Genomic DNA, 20,223 nt, shown 5'->3' with positions numbered 1-20,223 from the left:
TGCCTGCAGGAGGGCAGGACCTGGGAATCATCAGAGTTTGTGAGGTGTGGGTTTGTTTCTTTTTTTTTTTTTTCTTGTTTTGTTTTGGCTTTGCTTGGTAATTGGTAAAACAAAGAAAATAATGCAATAAAATCAATACTATGCAAATAATAACAAATGCTTTGGTGGCTTGAATTGAGAAGTGTTTAACATCTTATAGAATATATGCAGTATGTCTCAGCAGTTTGATTTCAGAACAAATGCTTACATTCACCCAAAAACATACATTCTTGAAAGTATTTATTCTATTTTGCATTCAGTGCATTTAATAGATTTAATTTCCCCCATCACGAGTTCATTAATGTAAGTTTTAATTGTTTGCTAAACAACATTTTAGAGGTTGCAATTGTAAGCCATTTAACAACTTTGCTATGGCAACTTTATTTTAACCACAATTTTAACCACTATTATTGTTTTTTTCCAATTAAACAATCAAATAAATGTAAACAAAATTTTGTAATTTCTGTTAAAAAATATGTATTATTTATTTTGGCATTTTCTACATAGTAATTCTAGTAGATAATTTAAAGTCTGAAATTTGTCCAAAAACAAACGAATAAATAAATAAAAATCACAGTACTGTAAGTTATGTCAATCACATTACCTTACAGCATTCAGGACATTCCTCACAGTCAGAAGCTACAGTTATATTTCTGGGATGTGCACATCTTTAAATTCACAACCTAAAACCCAGAATGATGACTCACAGCATTATGTATTGTTCTACACGCAATTATTATCTGATTGGACTCATACTGAACTATGATTTACTATTCAAACAGCTGTGTTGCTGAATGTTTTAACATGTCACTCTTGTTAACGATAACAGCATTATTCTTATTTAAATAAAAACACTATTCCATTGTGTGTTTGAGTCGGTGGACCTATTGATCAAATGCCAAACTATTGCTCCCTACCTGGGCTGGGCCATTAAACAATCTTGTACTGAGATCACCAGCAAATTTATGCCAGTTTTGGTAGTAAAATGTATACAACATAGCTACTCAACATAACTAGTTCTAAGAGCTTATCCTCACTTTTTGCGGCCACATACCCACACTGGCAAAGGGACAAAAGAACCCCATCCCCACAACCGACAACACCACTTTAACGTAAAGGTCCACTTTTGAAGACATTTTAAAGCTATTTTTTGCACATAATAAAAATAATAATTAGAATTATAATAATGATGTTTAATATATTATTAACAACTTACACATCATTGAACTGGTATTAGAGTGTCAAATGGAAGTGATGAGCCACGTTTAAAAAAAGTTTACTTAAAAGTTTAACATAAATGAATCAAAGCAAATAAAACTAAGGAGCAGCTTAAATGTCTTTTTTAACACATGGCAGAGCTGCTAAACTGTCAAGCATACACTAGATTGACTTTAATGTGTCTGCAGTGTGCTATGTGCAAGTGCAGCAATATCTAGAAAAAATACAAGTATTAAATCAGGTCTCTTTATCAGCAGATACTCAGTATTAAATGACTCAGATCAGGATTGGGGGGGAAATGATCTGGACATCTCCTTTTGAAAATCTCTGAACTTTTCAGAAAGTCACTATGTCGATTTATCACTGCAGCACCTTTTCAAGCAACCAATCAGACAGAGAAAAACCCGTCACCCTCACAGAAGGAGAATCTTGTTTTTGCAGTCTCTGTCTGCATTCAGTTGATTTGTACAAATCTTGTCACAATAGAAACAAAAATCTCATATGTTACTGCAGATTGGACAGATGCTATATTCCTGCTGAGGATGAGTGCTTTTATCAACATACTCATTATAAGCTTAGCTGTTTATTGTTGTCAATCAGATCATTTGTGTTGCTGTCACAACTTTTATTCAAGTATTTTAATAAGTTACAAGGCAGGCTAACTTGTAGTGCTTTGTTCAGGCAGATTTTTATTTTATTTTATTTTTTTTTGCACAGTTAAATGTTGACATTATTCTTTTTATTTGTTTGTTTGTTAAAAAAAATCATAAAGTTCAAATAATAAACCCTCTGATTTATTAAGGCTTCAGTCATAATATTATTCAAACTGGCAGCACTGTCAAATTATATACAGTGATAAATATTAAAATCAATTAATATGGGAGGAAAAATTGTGATTTTATTTGTTGCCATATTACCCAGCCCAAATCCCTGTAATTTTTTTATTGTATTTTATTTTATTTTTGATAAATGATGTGGCTCATTTAACCTTGTGTGACTTAGATGTACTTTGACTCGTTTAGCCAGCTGAGTCACAACAAAGACAAATATAAACTGTTTCCTGGGCTGCAGCCAGACAGGAGCCACTGTGGAGGCAAATTCTCACCCTGACACTGCTGCGGCCTTAAACACTTTATCTGTTCACACTCCTCTCTCATCAGCCGCATCCTCCCTCCTGCTTTTTGTTCTTCTGTGTTTTCCCTCACTTCACACACTGTGCATGTTGATGTCGTCCTCTGGGTTCATCGGTTTCCTTGCTGCTGTGACTCAGACGGATGATCAGACAAAATAAATTGAACATGGGAGCTGAAAACATTAAAGCTGCCCAAAGAAACAAATGACAAAACAAACTGTGGTCTCTATTACATTTGTACATTTTAAAAGCAAACATTTAAATGTAAAAATATACAAAACTGTAATAGAATTTGTAAGAAGATGGCATGTATTGGATAAACTATTCTAGTCTATTCATAATCAATGTTTATGAGTGCAATGGAAAGAATATTTGCATGAATTGAAGGATGGAATGTTTTATTCAGTGAGGCAGAGCTGAGTTGAATGGAAAAATTCATTTAATGAGGCGCCAGAACCAAAACAATCCATTTCAAATGTAAAGGGCAGTCCCACAAATTATTTACTTTGTTTGGTCGTTCATGATACAGGGTAGAGTGGTGACCAGGTGGTTAGTGCACTTGTTTCTCGGGAGGAATGTCAGGTAGGACATCCAGTGTGGAACGTATTCAAAATCAACATGCACGTTCCATGTTGGATCTGCTGTGGTGACACAAGGGAGAAGCCAAAAGGACTTATTTACCTTTAGTCTTTATTTTGAATTATTGGATGTTTGGAAGCCTGACAACTTGTTTTTTCATCTTTGGATAATGCTTTTTAAGATAATGATTATTATTTTTGCACAGTATTCTTTGTGACCGGTCAGCATATGACTAACTATTTGATCACTTGAGAGCTGCTGGTTACTTAAAAAAAATAGCTCAAACAAGTCACACTGTGTGTTATCATTATTCACCTATTTAGTACTCTGGAAGCTGCACTCTTTCATTGCAAAGTCTAAGAAATGAAAGTACATCGACCTTTGTTTTTAATCTACAAATATAAGCAACAGGTTGGTCATCATTGGCAGTGCCCCATAGCAGCCTATACTCAAGGTTCTTGAAATGGAAAAATATCTCCATCTAGTGGGCATTTACCATTAATGCAAGTACAAGAGAGTTTTGCCAAGAACTCGTCTTGTATGTCAAACATGTTAACAAATATACCTTTTCTATTTAATTTTTCAATACCCCTTTTTCTTCACCCTGAAAACTATCAAATATTTAATATCATCCCATATGTCTTACAATCCATTGTGATTTGATAGATCAGATGGCTCCTCCCATCATATAAAGCTGCATGTTTCTCTTATGTTGTCATTCATACCAACTTACAGGGTGATATCATGGCCTGACGTTGTGTGTTTGGATATTGGCTGTACAAAAACTTTATTTTAATTTTTAAAGTGGTTGAATTTGTTCATATGATCGATGTGGCCCAACAATGGAGTTAAGGGATGAGATAAATGTTAACCATGCTAATTTTTTTCTACAGTGCATGATGTACTACTTTACAATTGGCTCCAAGCAGATTATTGGACTGGCTGTTTTGATTTTGGTGTGAAATTATTCCCAACATGCAAAACCATTTTGCTTCTGCATCACATCACTAGAGGTAGAATGATACCTGTTCAACTGTGAGTCTTTATTTTCTGCTAATTTCATCTCTGCAATGAGACATTTTGCTTACCTGTCACTGAAATACAGTAGTGTTCAGAATAATAGTAGTGCTATGTGACTAAAAAGATTAATCCAGGTTTTGAGTATATTTCTTATTGTTACATGGGAAACAAGGTACCAGTAGATTCAGTAGATTCTCACAAATCCAACAAGACCAAGCATTCATGATATGCACACTCTTAAGGCTATGAAATTGGGCTATTAGTAAAAAAAAAGTAGAAAAGGGGTGTTCACAATAATAGTAGTGTGGCATTCAGTCAGTGAGTTCATCAATTTTGTGGAACAAACAGGTGTGAATCAGGTGTCCCCTATTTAAGGATGAAGCCAGCACCTGTTGAACATGCTTTTCTCTTTGAAAGCCTGAGGAAAATGGGACGTTCAAGACATTGTTCAGAAGAACAGCATAGTTTGATTAAAAAGTTGATTGGAGAGAGGAAAACTTATACACAGGTGCAAAAAATTATAGGCTGTTCATCTACAATGATCTCCAATGATTTAAAATGGACAAAAAAAACAGAAACGCATGGAAGAAAACAGAAAATAACCATCAAAATGGACAGAAGAATAACCAGAATGGCAAAGGCTCACCCATTGATCAGCTCCAGGATGATCAAAGACAGTCCGGAGTTACCTGTAAGTGCTGTGACAGTTAGAAGACGCCTGTGTGTATCTAATTTATTTACAAGAATCCCCCGCAAAGTCCCTCTGTTAAATAAAAGATGTGCAGAAGAGGTTATAATTTGCCAAAGAACACATCAACTGGCCTAAAGAGAAATGGAGGAATATTTTGTGGACTGATGAGAGTAAAATTGTTCTTTTTGGGTCCAAGGGCTGCAGACAGTTTGTGAGACGACCCCCAAACTCTGAATTCAAGCCACAGTTCACAGTGAAGACAGTGAAGCATGGTGGTGCAAGCATCATGATATGGGCATGTTTCTCCTACTATGGTGTTGGGCCTATATATCGCATACCAGGTATCATGGATCAGTTTGGATATGTCAAAATACTTGAAGAGGTCATGTTGCCTTATGCTGAAGAGGACATGCCCTTGAAATGGGTGTTTCAACAAGACAATGACCCCAAGCACAGTAGTAAACAAGCAAAATCCTGGTTCCAAACCAACAAAATTAATGCCTCCCAGATGTGAAGAAATCATGAAAAACTGTGGTTATACAACTAAATACTAGTTTAGTGATTCACAAGGATTGCTAAAAAAGCAGTTTGAACATAATAGTTTTGAGTTTGTAGCGTCAACAGCAGATGCTACTATTATTGTGAACACCCCCTTTTCTACTTTTTTTTTACTAATAGCCCAATTTCATAGCCTTAAGTGTGTGCATATCATGAATGCTTGGTCTTGTTGGATTTGTGAGAATCTACTGAATCTACAGGTACTTTGGTTCCCATGTAACAATAAGAAATATACTCAAAACCTGGATTAATCTTTTAGTCACATAGCACTACTATTATTCTGAACACTACTCTATCTATCTATCTATCTATCTATCTATCTATCTATCTATCTATCTATCTATCTATCTATCTATCTATCTATCTATCTATCTATCTATCTATCTATCTATCTATCTGTCTGTCTGTCTGTCTGTCTGTCTGTCTGTCTGTCTGTCTGTGTGTGTGTGTGTGTGTGTGTGTGTGTGTGTGTGTGTGTGTGTGTGTGTGTGTGTGTGTGTGTGTGTGTGTGTGTGTGTGTGTGTGTGTGTGTGTGTGACAAATTCCTCAAACTAGCCATTCTAAGTATTCACTATGTATAAGAATTGGGCCCAAATTGTGACATTGGCTTGTGACCTTGATTTTAACCAGCTCTTTTCTAAATCAAATGACTTTTTAATTGATTGATCTCAATCAGTTTGGTCCAAATGGAATCAAAACTTTTCTGTTTATATTGTTAACACAAACACACACACACACACACACACACACACACCACACACACACACACACACACACACACACACACACACACACACACACACACACACACACACACACACACACACACACACACACACACACACACTTTGTAATCAAAAGGTACTTTATTTTCAGACTTTAAGTGTAATAAACAAATTGTTGACTGCCACTGATGTCTTTTCTCCAGTAGAGAAAGAACTTTGCAGTAGAGCATTAGGTAAACTATACGTAATTTCTCTACTGTGCTCATGGAGTTAATTCTGTATGTTTTGTGACTGTCGTTCTGCTTGTTTTTGCAGATCATCCTCAACTCCATGCACAAGTACCAGCCACGAGTCCACATCATCAAGAAGAAAGACCACACCGCCTCACTGCTCAACCTCAAGTCAGAAGAGTTCCGTACCTTTGTTTTTGTTGAGACCGTCTTCACCGCCGTCACAGCCTACCAGAACCAGCTGGTGAGTGATTGTGTTTTGTTCCCATTTTGAACCCATAATCCTCACCGGTGGGATTAAAGGTATTTTTTTAAAGGCATGTGTTTTATGCCATATAATACATATAAAATGTAATATTATTAATTCACAAATTAATATTCACAGCTCACACTGTACTTATATAACAGAAATCAGACAAAGAAATTAGATGGGTTGTATGGTCCAAAAATCACTTCACATAAAGTTTGTACCACGGTGTAGGTCAATTTAGTGGTTCATTTCAACATAAGAAAAACAATTAATAAATGTGAATCATTTTTGCTTCTGAATTCTACTGTACTGGAAACTTTAGGTTGCAGTCAGAATCACAGAAAGTCTCCCAATAAAGAATAAATACCAAAATAAATAAATAAATAAATAGTTAATGGAATTTAAGAAATCAGAAAAGGAACAGGAATTTATTAAATTTTTGACAAATTTGGATTTAGTATTTAAAGGGACAGTTGCCACCTGTGAAGTTTCACTGAAAGAATGAAATGTGCTAAAACAAGACAACATGAAAATTATTACTAGTTTCAGAAAATTACAAGCATAAAATGCATATTTTTAAATTTTTGTATTAGTGTGAAGACTGTTATGCCAAAACAAACATTAATACCAAAACAAACAAACAAATACATAAATACATGAATAAATAAATAAGGAGTATAGCTTTAAACAATGGTGAGGTGTGAAAGAGGGTGAAAAACTGACACATTTTGTTTGTCTGATGTGTTTGTTCAGATAACCAAGCTGAAGATCGACAGTAATCCCTTTGCCAAAGGCTTCCGGGATTCCTCCAGGCTGACGGACATGGAGAGGTACAGGGAATTCTGGGTCCACTTTCTTTAAACTCAGCACTATTTGTGTGTGTGCCTGCATGCACACACAGTGGTGCTGACCGCTCATTCGTAAATAGAGCACAGCATTTTGTTATCACTGTGTATGAAGATATTCCACGTTGAAGGAACAGTATGAGTCTCCTTTTCTGTATTTTCCCTCCTTTCTTTCATTTGTCTTTTGTGTAACATTCTTTTTGTTTTTAATTTTTCTTTTTGTCTCTTTCATTTTCTTCAGCTGCAACTAACAATTTTCATTGTTAAACAATTCTATTATTACTATTATTTGTAGTAGTAGCATCATTAATATTATTATTAACTTTTTAAGCATGTAGTCTATAATTTTTTTTTTTTTTTTTACAGTTCATCATGATTTGTAAGCAAGGCAAAGGTCAAAGTAGCGTCTTCATGTTTAATGTTTTTATTTCTAATCAAATTTCCAAAATCTACACATTTAAATTTCAGTCTGTAAATTGGAGAAAATAAATAAACTCTAATATTTTAAAAACTGACATCAAAGTGTTGGATTAAAAACAGTTATGATGATTTAATTATCGTGATAGCTATTTTCAAGTGGTAAAATAATAATGTCAGCCTTAATTAACTGTGCCAATTGTTCATTTAATAATATATTAGATAAAATCAACCAAATATAATCAATAACATTTGGGTAAAATTAGTAGTAATAGATTAAACAGCTGTTTGTCTTTTAGCTGCTTTGCCACAGCAGGTCATGTCAAGATGTGTCTTGCAATACAACAATATGACAACGCCCTTCCTGTTGTAACTCCAGTTGCACACACAGATGCACGCACAGCCGCAAACGGTCCCCCAGCCAAGTACTCAGCAGGAACTACTCTGCTTCACTTTAAAGATCTGACAGGATCGGGTCCACACAAAGCAGGATGGCTGTGCGAATAAAATAAATATATTAAAGAACAAAAATGAAGCATGCATAGTATTATTTTAATGACATTAACATGGTGCTTAAAAATCTATATGTAAAATATTTATACACATACAGTACGACGTTTGCAGTTGATCTGGTCAAAGGCAAAAATTCAGGTCAAATTAATTAAAGTCAGATGTGTAGTTTACAGGGTTGGAGGTCAAAATGTTGAAATATGAGTTAGATTTATTATGTTGTAACTTTCTGGACTCAGATGTGTATCTGTATGTGACGAACGTATTGAACTTGTGGACACATTCAGTGATCTCAGCACTGACATTTGTGTCTCTGCATCCTTGGCCTTTGGCGCATGGGAAGAGCTTGTGGAGTCATGAGGTCACTGGACACAAAGTGTTTGGTGATGACAATATCTTTGCAGGCAAACGAAGGTCCAAGTCTTTTGGGTCTTGGAGCTGCCTTTCTTACTGTATGGTTATGAGACTTACACATGAACCAGTGACCTATCCAGACCACTGGATGTCTTCGGTACAAGGTCTCTTTGGAGGGTCCTTGGGTACCGCTGGAATGACTGTGTGTCAAATGAGCAACGTAGATTAAGATGAGGAGGGTCAGCTCTGAGGTTTTGACCATGTGCCGTGTTTCTCTGCATGATCCACCGCGCAGGGGCTTGAGTGTACACTGAAAAAAACGAATGTTTGATCCAACTTAAAAAGGTGTTACAATTTGTAAAAACCTGAATGAATTAAGTTGTTTGAACTTACGTTTGAAAGTTAAATCAATTCTAACTTACAAACTTAAGTTCAAACAACTTAATTCATTCAGGTTTTTACAAATTGTAACACCTTTTTAAGTTGGTTCAAACATTCTGTTTTTTCCGTGTAGAAGACCCCAGTAGGTGGACAAGGATAAGAGGATACCCACATTTCACCTAGATGGTTTTTTTTAGAGATGTAGACATGGACCGGTAGTGTGCCTGGGTGATTGCCATCCAGGTCCCAAGGCAGTTCTATGGTGTCATGAATGTGGTGAAGCGCAGCACCAGCACATGGTCCCAGACTGAACTTGACTTGTGTAGTTGCAGGTTTAGAGATCAAAAGGTTGAAATATGAGTTGGATTTATTTTGACTGAAGACCGGTTACACCTTGACAGAAGCATGCGCTCTTCTGAATCCCTCAGTGGTCCCTTTGGCCTTATTCCTTTAATTTTGACTTTTCTGTTCTCGACATCTCATTGTTTTCCCACCATCTTTGTGTTTTGGACCACGTTTTTTACTTTGTTGTTCTTTCTTGCTGTGTTTGTTCTTAAGCACGGATCCTTCTTGTAACAAATAATGAGTAATATCAACACAGTAAAATCACCAGTGTTAAATTAACACTGCCAGTGTTAGTTTTACACTGGTGATTTTACTGTGAAGCAAATGCTGATGCAGTTAATAATACTGACTTTTTAAAAAATGGTTAAATTAAATATAGAGAAACACCAAAAAAATAACTTAAAAGCTTTGGAATCATCACCAGCATCATTCACCACAATGGAGATCAGACCAATTCATTCACTCTCTCTCTCTCTCTCTCTCTCTCTCTCTCTCTCTCTCTGATCTCATCATGCCATCTAAAGGACTATATAAATGCTGCCAAAACACGCACTTCTGGTAATTCCCGATTTTGCCACAACAGTCCTGATCAGCTGACACAATCAAACTATCTGTCCGTCTGTACCTCAGTGAGACATCTCAAACCAGAAATAGCCAAAAGAGAAGAGCCATCGCTCCCCCCCCCCGTATCTCTCCCTTTTGAGGGTTGTGAATTAGACCTGATCAATTGATCTTGGGGGAGCTGCAGAAATCACATTAGTCTGGAGTCGGCCACTGCACTAAAACACAACGTAATTCAATTGGCCGCGGTGACTGATTGAAACCAGCGGGCCCCGCCCCTCCTCCCTGCCTGCTGCCTTGCTGTGCATTGTGGGAGTTTGCGGCCTCTGCGCCGGAGGGGCCCGACACTGATAAAAGCACACACATTTGTACTCCTCTGCTGACAGATATTGCACTTTCCTAACCTAATTGGAGGGTCGGGGGCCCAGGGTGGGGGCTGCTAATGTGGACGCATGGCTCTCGTGATGCAGACCATTTGCCTCTGCACACAAACACACACATGCTCACACAGACACACGCTCACAGCCTCCCACCCAACAATTTGTGTCACAGCGTTTGAGAAGTGCTGTCTGACCAGACTCGGATGAGATAATGCACTTTGTGGGATAGTGGACACACGTGCACACAACACGCACAAGCATCTACACACGCACACACGTGTTCAGACAAAACAAGCACCTGTAAACATAAATTTGTCATGCATGCATAGACGCATGCAAATAGGTGCACACTCTCAGCACTGATCACAGAGTGATGCTGCTGCCGCCGAATCCTGAATCCTGAAAATAAAACAAAAACAAGACAAACAAAAAAAGGATGGTTCAGCAGGTGACATGTTACAGCTAGACAAGACGTGCATCGAAAAATCATGAGTGATTTATACTTCATTTTCTTTTATTTGTTCATCTTTTATAGAAATTTAAAGCAAAGATAAAAAAAAAATGTAATTGCTTAAAACAGTTAGTGGATTTATTTTTAAATAACAAAGCTATATTACACTTTTTAGTGATTTTATGAAAATCTTTGCCCGTATGTGTGATGGAGGCCAGCAGGAGTCGCTGTGCAATAGTAGTCTGTAAACCTCACTCCCCAACAACGAAAAAGGATTCTCTGGCCACAGGGCCAGGGCCCCGGGTGTTGACCTTCTGGTTAGAGAGTCTGTGTCCCATGTTGGGGATTTTAAGTTCACATCCTGAGGGGAGCAAGTGGGAGGAGTCACAATCACAACACAATGCAGAGCAAGTCGCTACACATGCGTAAAAGGCATTAACGGGGGGTGGGGGGGTCATAAATTTAAGTAAAGCACCATCGAGGTCAGATTATATTAACTGAGATGAATTAGAGGGCAGCGTGGTGGTTCAGCAGTTCGCCTCACAGTGAGAAGCTCCCGTGGAGTTTGAATGTACTCTCTGTGACTGTGCGGCTTCCTCCGAGTACTCCAACACCTCCCACTTTTAAGTGAATTGGTGACTCTGATTGGACTGTAGGTATGAGTGGGGGTGTGAATGTGTTTGTGGCCCTGCATAAACTGGTGCCGTGTCCAGGGTTTACCCCACCTGTCTCCTAGGAAATGGATGGGTGACTGAGATTAATGGGGTAGTTGTGCCAGAGCTCCCAATCCAAAGACTCTAAGATGCTGATGTTTGTCATCGTTTGTAATAATTGCAGAATTAGCTTCAGTGTAACTGCCATAAAATTTTAATATAAATAAAATGGCTGTCTATTAGATTCTCTTGTTGTTTACATTTCCATTGGGTTAATTGCAGTGATAATAAAATAAAAAACTAAAAATAACATAAATAATAATGAAGAATTAACAATAATAAAATGTTAAATATCTAACAATTATAAATATGTAATGTGTGATCATCTTCACATTTATGAACGGCATCCATCCCACTTTAGAGGGAGCAGCTCTCATTTCTAGAAATCTGGCCAATTTTCTTGGATCCTCCAAACTGTGACTGTCCAGCGTTGGGACCAGGAGGCAGAGCTGTGGTCTTATACACCTCTCTGCAGCTTCTCTCCCCCTGCCATTCCCTCATTGCCCCATCCCCGTAGAGACGGTGCCTGCTCCCAGACCACCAATAACCAGCAAAAATCTATTTAAGCATAAAAATTCAAAAAGAAAAAATAATATAGCACCTTCAATTGCACCACAGACTAAAACAGTTAAATGTGGTCTATTAAACATTAGGTCTCTCTCTTCTAAGTCCCTGTTGGTAAATGATATAATAATTGATCAACGTATTGATTTATTCTGCCTAACAGAAACCTGGTTACAGCAGGATGAATATGTTAGTTTAAATGAGTCAACACCCCCGAGTCACACTAACTGTCAGAATGCTCGTAGCACGGGCCGAGGAGGAGGATTAGCAGCAATCTTCCATTCCAGCTTATTAATTAATCAAAAACCTAGACAGAGCTTTAATTCATTTGAAAGCTTGTCTCTTAGTCTTGTCCATCCAGATTGGAAGTCCCAAAAACCAGTTTTATTTGTTATTATCTATCGTCCACCTGGTCGTTACTGTGAGTTTCTCTGTGAATTTTCAGACCTTTTGTCTGACTTAGTGCTTAGCTCAGATAAGATAATTATAGTGGGCGATTTTAACATCCACACAGATGCTGAGAATGACAGCCTTAACACTGCATTTAATCTATTATTAGACTCTATCGGCTTTGCTCAAAAAGTAAATGAGTCCACCCACCACTTTAATCATATCTTAGATCTTGTTCTGACTTATGGTATGGAAATAGAAGACTTAACAGTATTCCCTGAAAACTCCCTTCTGTCTGATCATTTTTTAATAACATTTACATTTACCCTGATGGACTACCCTGCAGTGGGGAATAAGTTTCATTACACTAGAAGTCTTTCAGAAAGCGCTGTAACTAGGTTTAAGGATATGATTCCTTCTTTATGTTCTCTAATGTCATATACCAACACAGAGCAGAGTAGCTACCTAAACTCTGTAAGGGAGTTAGAGTATCTCGTCAATAGTTTTACATCCTCTTTGAAGACAACTTTGGATGCTGTAGCTCCTCTGAAAAAGAGATCTTTAAATCAGAAGTGTCTGACTCCGTGGTATAACTCACAAACTCGTAGCTTAAAGCAGATAACCCGTAAGTTGGAGAGGAAATGGCGTCTCACTAATTTAGAAGATCTTCACTTAGCCTGGAAAAAGAGTTTGTTGCTCTATAAAAAAGCCCTCCGTAAAGCTAGGATATCTTTCTACTCATCACTAATTGAAGAAAATAAGAATAACCTCAGGTTTCTTTTCAGCACTGTAGCCAGGCTGACAAAGAGTCAGAGCTCTATTGAGCTGAGTATTCCATTAACTTTAACTAGTAATGACTTCATGACTTTCTTTGCTAACAAAATTTTGACTATTAGAGAAAAAATTACTCATAACCATCCCAAAGATGTATCGTTATCTTTGGCTGCTTTCAGTGATGCCGGTATTTGGTTAGACTCTTTCTCTCCGATTGTTCTGTCTGAGTTATTTTCATTAGTTACTTCATCCAAACCATCAACATGTTTATTAGACCCCATTCCTGCCAGGCTGCTCAAGGAAGTCCTACCATTATTTAATGCTTCAATCTTAAATATGATCAATCTATCTTTGTTAGTTGGTTATGTACCACAGGCCTTTAAGGTGGCAGTAATTAAACCATTACTTAAAAAGCCATCACTTGACCCAGCTATCTTAGCTAATTATAGGCCAATCTCCACCCTTCCTTTTCTCTCAAAGATTCTTGAGAGGGTAGTTGTAAAACAGCTAACTGATCACCTGCAGAGGAATGGTCTATTTGAAGAGTTTCAGTCAGGTTTTAGAATTCATCATAGTACAGAAACAGCATTAGTGAAGGTTACAAATGATCTTCTTATGGCTTCAGACAGTGGACTTATCTCTGTGCTTGTTCTGTTGGACCTCAGTGTTGCTTTTGATACTGTTGACCATAAAATTTTATTACAGAGATTAGAGCATGTCATAGGTATTAAAGGCACTGCGCTGCGGTGGTTTGAATCATATTTGTCTAATAGATTACAGTTTGTTCATGTAAATGGGGAATCTTCTTCACAGACTAAAGTTAATTATGGAGTTCCACAAGGTTCTGTGCTAGGACCAATTTTATTCACTTTATACATGCTTCCCTTAGGCAGTATTATTAGACGGTATTGCTTAAATTTTCATTGTTACGCAGATGATACCCAGCTTTATCTATCCATGAAGCCAGAGGATACACACCAATTAGCTAAACTGCAGGATTGTCTTACAGACATAAAGACATGGATGACCTCTAATTTCCTGCTTTTAAACTCAGATAAAACTGAAGTTATTGTACTTGGCCCCACAAATCTTAGAAGCATGGTGTCTAACCAGATCGTTACTCTGGATGGCATTTCCCTGATCTCTAGTAATACTGTGAGAAATCTTGGAGTCATTTTTGATCAGGATATGTCATTCAAAGCGCATATTAAACAAATATGTAGGACTGCCTTTTTGCATTTACGCAATATCTCTAAAATCAGAAAGGTCTTGTCTCAGAGTGATGCTGAAAAACTAATTCATGCATTTATTTCCTCTAGGCTGGACTATTGTAATTCATTATTATCAGGTTGTCCTAAAAGTTCCCTAAAAAGCCTTCAGTTGGTTCAGAATGCTGCAGCTAGAGTACTGACGGGGACTAGCAGGAGAGAGCATATCTCACCCGTGTTGGCCTCTCTTCATTGGCTTCCTGTTAATTCTAGAATAGAATTTAAAATTCTTCTTCTTACTTATAAGGTTTTGAATAATCAGGTCCCATCTTATCTTAGGGACCTCGTAGTACCATATTACCCCATTAGAGCGCTTCGCTCTCAGACTGCGGGCTTACTTGTAGTTCCTAGGGTTTGTAAGAGTAGAATGGGAGGCAGAGCCTTCAGCTTTCAGGCTCCTCTCCTGTGGAACCAGCTCCCAATTCAGATCAGGGAGACAGATACCCTCTCTACTTTAAGATTAGGCTTAAAACTTTCCTTTTCGCTAAGGCTTATAGTTAGGGCTGGATCGGGTGACCCTGGACCATCCCTTGGTTATGCTGCTTTAGACGTAGATTGTGGGGGGGTTCCCATGATGCACTGTTTCTTTCTCTTTTTGCTCCGTATGCATCACTCTGCATTTAATCATTAGTGATCGATCTCTGCCCCCCTTCACGGCATGTCTTTTTCCTGTTTTTTTCCCTCAGCCCCAACCAGTCTCAGCAGAAGACTGCCCCTCCCTGAGCCTGGTTCTGCTGGAGGTTTCTTCCTGTTAAAAGGGAGTTTTTCCTTCCCACTGTGGCCAAGTGCTTGCTCATAGGGGGTCGTTTTGACCGTTGGGGTTTTTCATAATTATTGTATGGCCTTGCCTTACAATATGGAGCGCCTTGGGGCAACTGTTTGTTGTGATTTGGCGCTATATAAGAAAAAAAGTTGAGTTGAGTTGAGTTATGAATGAATAATTTCTTTTTGTTGATTAAAGTACAACAATTGTTTTAGGAGGTCTCATAAAATTTAGTTCACATTTTTACAATTATTTTATTATTGAGGGATCATTGTATCCCTCACTGTCTTTGTATACGGCCATCCTACTCTGTGGACACCTGATCATGTCAGGTCTCAGAAGTGGAGCAGATTAGGTCCTAATTAGTACTTGACTGGGAGGCTGCTTGAGAAGACCAGAGGATGTGTGCTTTACTGGAGTTGTATCAGGAAGAGCATCCGTTGTAAAATTTGACCAAATCCCAATGCAGATCTGTACTCTGTATGTTCTGCTGTGGAGACCCAGAGCACCCGGGAGCAGCCAAAAGACAAACAGCAGCACTGGCGGTCTTTATGTTGTCATGTAATAGACAATGCACCTACAACAAAATACTTTTTAGTAATTAGAATTATAATTTGAAACTGATTTGTAACACTAATTAGTTCCTTTATTTGAAAAGAAAAATCCTCTCTTTAGTTGGAATAGGGATGTTTAATTAGCAAAATGTGAAGTTGGCTAAAATCTTTGCACAATACTATATCTAGTATAATTTTCATGTTACTTTTTACTTTTTTTTTTTTTTTTAGATAATATATAATAGTCAGAAATGGGCAGCAGAGATTTACTTTGGGGTTGTATCTTCGGCTTTTGCTGCAGGGAAAGTGTTGAGAATCTGATCCATAAGCACTCCTACGCCCGGTCGCCAATCCGGACCTACGCCGGTGACGAGGAGAACCTTGGTGAAGACGGACACCCTGCTCACACCAGAGGTGAGCAGCACATTATGTCAACACTAGAACATGAATAAGACAAAAATAATAATGTTTTAATATTTGTCTCTGCTGAGAGGGCTACGTTTTTGTTTGATTTGGTCTGCCAGTTAGTTAGCTACTTAGTTAGCCCATAATATAGCCGAAAAGGACATGAAGTGTTTTCAAGGTCAAAAAGGAGATGATTAATTTTAGTGAGGGACCAGGGCAAAGGGTGCCTTGTTCCTTTGATCTCTGACCTTTGATCTTGTTTCCTTTTATATTAAATCTCTCATTTATCTTTGATCTGTAATCAGAGTTGCTGATTAGTTCAGTGATTAGGCTAAAAGGTCAGGATCTACCATTTGATGTCGATTAATGGATCAAAGTAAGATACACAGACAGACAGACAGAAAACAAACAACAATAACAAAACCATAACTTCCTTGGTGAGGTTCAGTGACCAAAGATCAGAACAAAAGATAAGTGATCAGGATCTAAGCTCTGCATTAAAGATTAGTCATCAGGATCAAATCTTGATGATCAGGATCAAAGCTTTCCAGTTGAAGACCATCCCTGCCCATTCTACATGTCATGTGGAGTTGTGTCAGGAAGGACATGCAGTTTAAAATATGCCAAATCAACACGTAGATTCACCACGGATCTGCTGTGGTGACCCCAACTGAAAACAAGGGAGAAGCCGAATGGACTTTACTTTTAGGATCAAAGCTCGTTGACCAGGATGATCCTGATAGTTGAGCCGGATTGTTGATCAGGAGCAAAGATTTTGGTCTTTGCTCAAATCTTTGCTCGGAGCAAAGATTTTGATATTTGCTCCTGATCACTGCCCAAATACGAGTGATCAGGAACAAAAATCAAGATCAGGATTGCAGGTCAGTAACCAGGATGCAAAAAATTTAGACATCAAAGGAATAACTTCACAATGAAAAAAGAAAGCGATTGAGGAAACAGTCAACAGAGGTGGAACCAGGGACTGTTACACGTTGGCAGAAGTATGTGCTCTGAATGCCTTCTAGTTACAGTTATACGCCTGGTGTCTCTGCAGGTTCTGCGTTCACTGCCTCAGACAACCTCTCCCTGAGCTCCTGGGTCACCACCACGTCAGGCTTCTCAGGCTTCCAGCATCCGCAGACCCTCTCAGCCATGGGTACCAGCACTGCCTCCCTGCCTCATCCCATCCAGGGCTCCTTGCCCCCCTACAGCCGGCTGGGCATGCCGCTAACACCCACTGCCCTGGCTGGTACCATGCAGGCCACTGGGCCCTCCTTCCCATCCTTCCACATGCCGCGTTACCACCACTACTTCCAGCAGGGGCCCTACGCGGCCATCCAAGGACTCCGTCACTCCTCCACTGTCATGACTCCTTTTGTATGACTCTGCCCTGGTGGGGGGTGGCATGAACCTCACCCTGATGCTCCCCCGTAATCCAGTTATACCTCCACTCTGGCTCATCACTTCTCATTATGTTTTATCTCTCCCTCTGGTCTTTGTAAATAGTCCCTGTGCAGCCAGTGAGGTGACAGAAACAACACTGAGAGGCTGATGGCCAATCCAGAGAAAGTCACTGTGGCGCCCCCTAGGACCTGAACACCAACCGGTCCATTTGTTTTCGATTAGTGACATTCGCCAAACGCTTGCAAACTCAACACAAATGATGAAAAAAAAATGAAATGCAAGGAGCATGTTTCCCCTTGGACCAGGAGGAGCACAAATCAGAACGTTTATGCTCCTCAGCTCTTCAGTTTAAACACATCTGAACAAAATGTTGCTGTCGTGAGGTTTTTGTGCAGACAATGGTGATCCTGAGCTGTGTCTATTTTGGAGACAATATGGTGAACTTATTGACTTGAAGCTGGACATAGAGTCTCAGCCTGCATCCTTAACATTCAGCGATGCCTCCTAAAGCAGAGGTTTGCTAACTCTGAGGCAGTGTCACCATTCCTCTTCTTTCCTTATTTTTTCCTTCCTTTCTTTTCTAAATAGCAAGGTGCAAACACTGTGTTCCATATGTTAAAATCAACCATCTGGTTATAGGAAATGATGCATTCTAACACACAGTATTTAATCAGTTAGCATTTATCACCTAGCAGATTCATAGCTGCTAATGGCTATTAGACGTGTCATGACTAAGAAGCTGGAAGGTGACGTTATTATAACATTTCAACAGCTACACATATCAAAACATTTTGTCACTGGATACCACTGTGGCCACAGTTACTAAGAAAAGTTACTTTATGACTTTATACAGTTATTTTATGCAGTTACTTAATTGGCAACTTTACTTTATTAGCAGCTGCTTTATTAGCAGCGACAACTTGTAACTAATAAGCAATTTCACTAATAAGGTAACTAGTAATCTAACTTGGTTACTCTTAAGATTCAGTAATCAGCAAAGTAACTAATAGTTACCTGAGTACTCAATCTTAAAAACAACCACGTTAGATTACTAGTTACTTTATTAGTTACATTCAGCAGCTGCCGACAAGTTGTTCACAGCTGCTAATGAAGTAACTGTGTAAAGTAACTAATAATAACTTTTCAAAGTTACTGTGGCAACACTGCTGGGTACAAAAGAAAGCTTACAAATTTAGTTGCCAGGTTTGGTCAGGCAAGATGTGCTCATCTGATGCTTTTGGTTAACACTTTAATGGACCATAACATATATTTTGCATATTTGACCTAAATAGTTATAATTGTATAATTTATAACCACTGAAAACAATTTTCTGAAACAAGCAACAGTGGTCTTAGAAGTCAGCAGGACTCTGATATTAGCAGAAAGGTGTTGCAAGCAATACAATAGGCCTATCTGTTTTTATTATTTTATGTAATGGTTATTGTGCATATTAAAAGATGCCAATATGGCCCAAAATAGGAGGTTCACTGGTCCTCACTTGCATCTAGAAGAGCCCAACATTGCCGAGCTGAATCTTCAGGTTTTGCGCAAGTACTTCAGGAGATTTTGCATACACCTGAATCACTGACTCCACTAATCCTACGCTTGCCCTGCTAATCATAGGGAACATGCCAATGAAGGTGAAAATTAAAAAGAAAAAAATCCTGCCTGCCAGGCTATGCTCAATCTTTTCTCATCTCCATGTCACTTCTTCTGTCACATATAAGTAGATCTCAAAGAAATTAGAATATCATACAAAAAGTTCAAAAATTTTGTGTATTTGAGATTTATGTAAACTAAAATCTTTCAAGTATTTTTTTATTATAATTTTGTTACATTGTACAGTTCAAAAAATAAAAAAATATGTGTCTCAGAATATTAGAATATTTCATTTTAAAAAGGATTTATAATAGAGAAATGTCAAATTTGTGAAAACTCTGTCTTTTCATGAACTCAGTTCTTGGTTAAAGCTCCTTTTGCATGAATTACTGCATCAGTGCAAAGTGGCATAAAGGTGATCAGCCTGTGGCACTGTTGAGGTGTTATGGAAGCTCTGGTTGCTTTGATAGCAGCTTTCAGCTTGTCTGTATCGTTACCTTCACCAACGAAGTTGGAGGAGGTTATGTTTTTGCCCCTGTTTGTTTGTTTGTTTGCTTGTGAAAAGCCTGGAACCCACAATTTTTCATATATCATTATGAAATTTTTACTGAAGATTCATATCCTCATAGGCAAGAACTGATTCAATTTTCAAGGTCATAGGTTAAAGGTCAAAGTCATAAAAAATCTTGGAAGATTGGAAAAATCCCTATCTTTAACATTGAATGAATTTTCAAAAGAACAAATTTCTTTCATATTTGAGAGCATTATGTAGGATGGTATCATTTATCAACTGACAAAGTTTGATCCAGATCTGATCCAGATTACAGATTTTGTGGCCATTTAAATTTAACATTGAATACCCCATTTAATGTATATTTTACATTATATCTTAATCAAACATGCCTCAACCACTCTCATATTTGAAAGTGAGGTGCAGACTGACACTCACTATCGCCTGACAAAGTTTGATTCAGATCTGATCCAGATTGTGGATTTTGTGGACATTTGAATTTAATATTGAAAAGCCCATTTTGTGTATTTTGCATTATATCTCAATCAAAAGTGCCTCGATCACTCTCAGTGGATAGATTAATTTTGATCCA

At 38.1% G+C, this 20,223-nt stretch overlaps 1 protein-coding gene across 2 annotated transcripts in view; it reads left to right on the top strand.

Moving 5' to 3' along the window:
- Positions 1-17,786, top strand: part of tbx20 (T-box transcription factor 20) — a 22,346-nt gene extending 4,560 nt beyond the window's left edge. Inside the window, exons 5-8 of one of the 2 annotated variants that reach the window (XM_034174342.1) lie at positions 6,278-6,436; positions 7,196-7,272; positions 16,014-16,126; positions 17,172-17,786. In XM_034174342.1, coding sequence (XP_034030233.1) covers positions 6,278-6,436; positions 7,196-7,272; positions 16,014-16,126; positions 17,172-17,500 — 678 coding nt within the window. In that variant the 3' untranslated portion in view covers positions 17,501-17,786. Of the gene's footprint in view, positions 1-6,277; positions 6,437-7,195; positions 7,273-16,010; positions 16,127-17,171 lie in introns of both variants that reach the window. The other variant, XM_034174341.1, reaches the window with a different exon arrangement.
- The last annotated feature ends 2,437 nt before the right edge of the window (positions 17,787-20,223 follow it).

Source organism: Thalassophryne amazonica, chromosome 7 (assembly GCF_902500255.1).
Source record: "Thalassophryne amazonica chromosome 7, fThaAma1.1, whole genome shotgun sequence".
Taxonomy (NCBI): Eukaryota; Metazoa; Chordata; class Actinopteri; order Batrachoidiformes; family Batrachoididae; genus Thalassophryne; species Thalassophryne amazonica.
The sequence above is the reverse complement of the archived record's forward strand: the minus strand, read 5'-3'. Positions and strand labels throughout refer to the sequence as shown.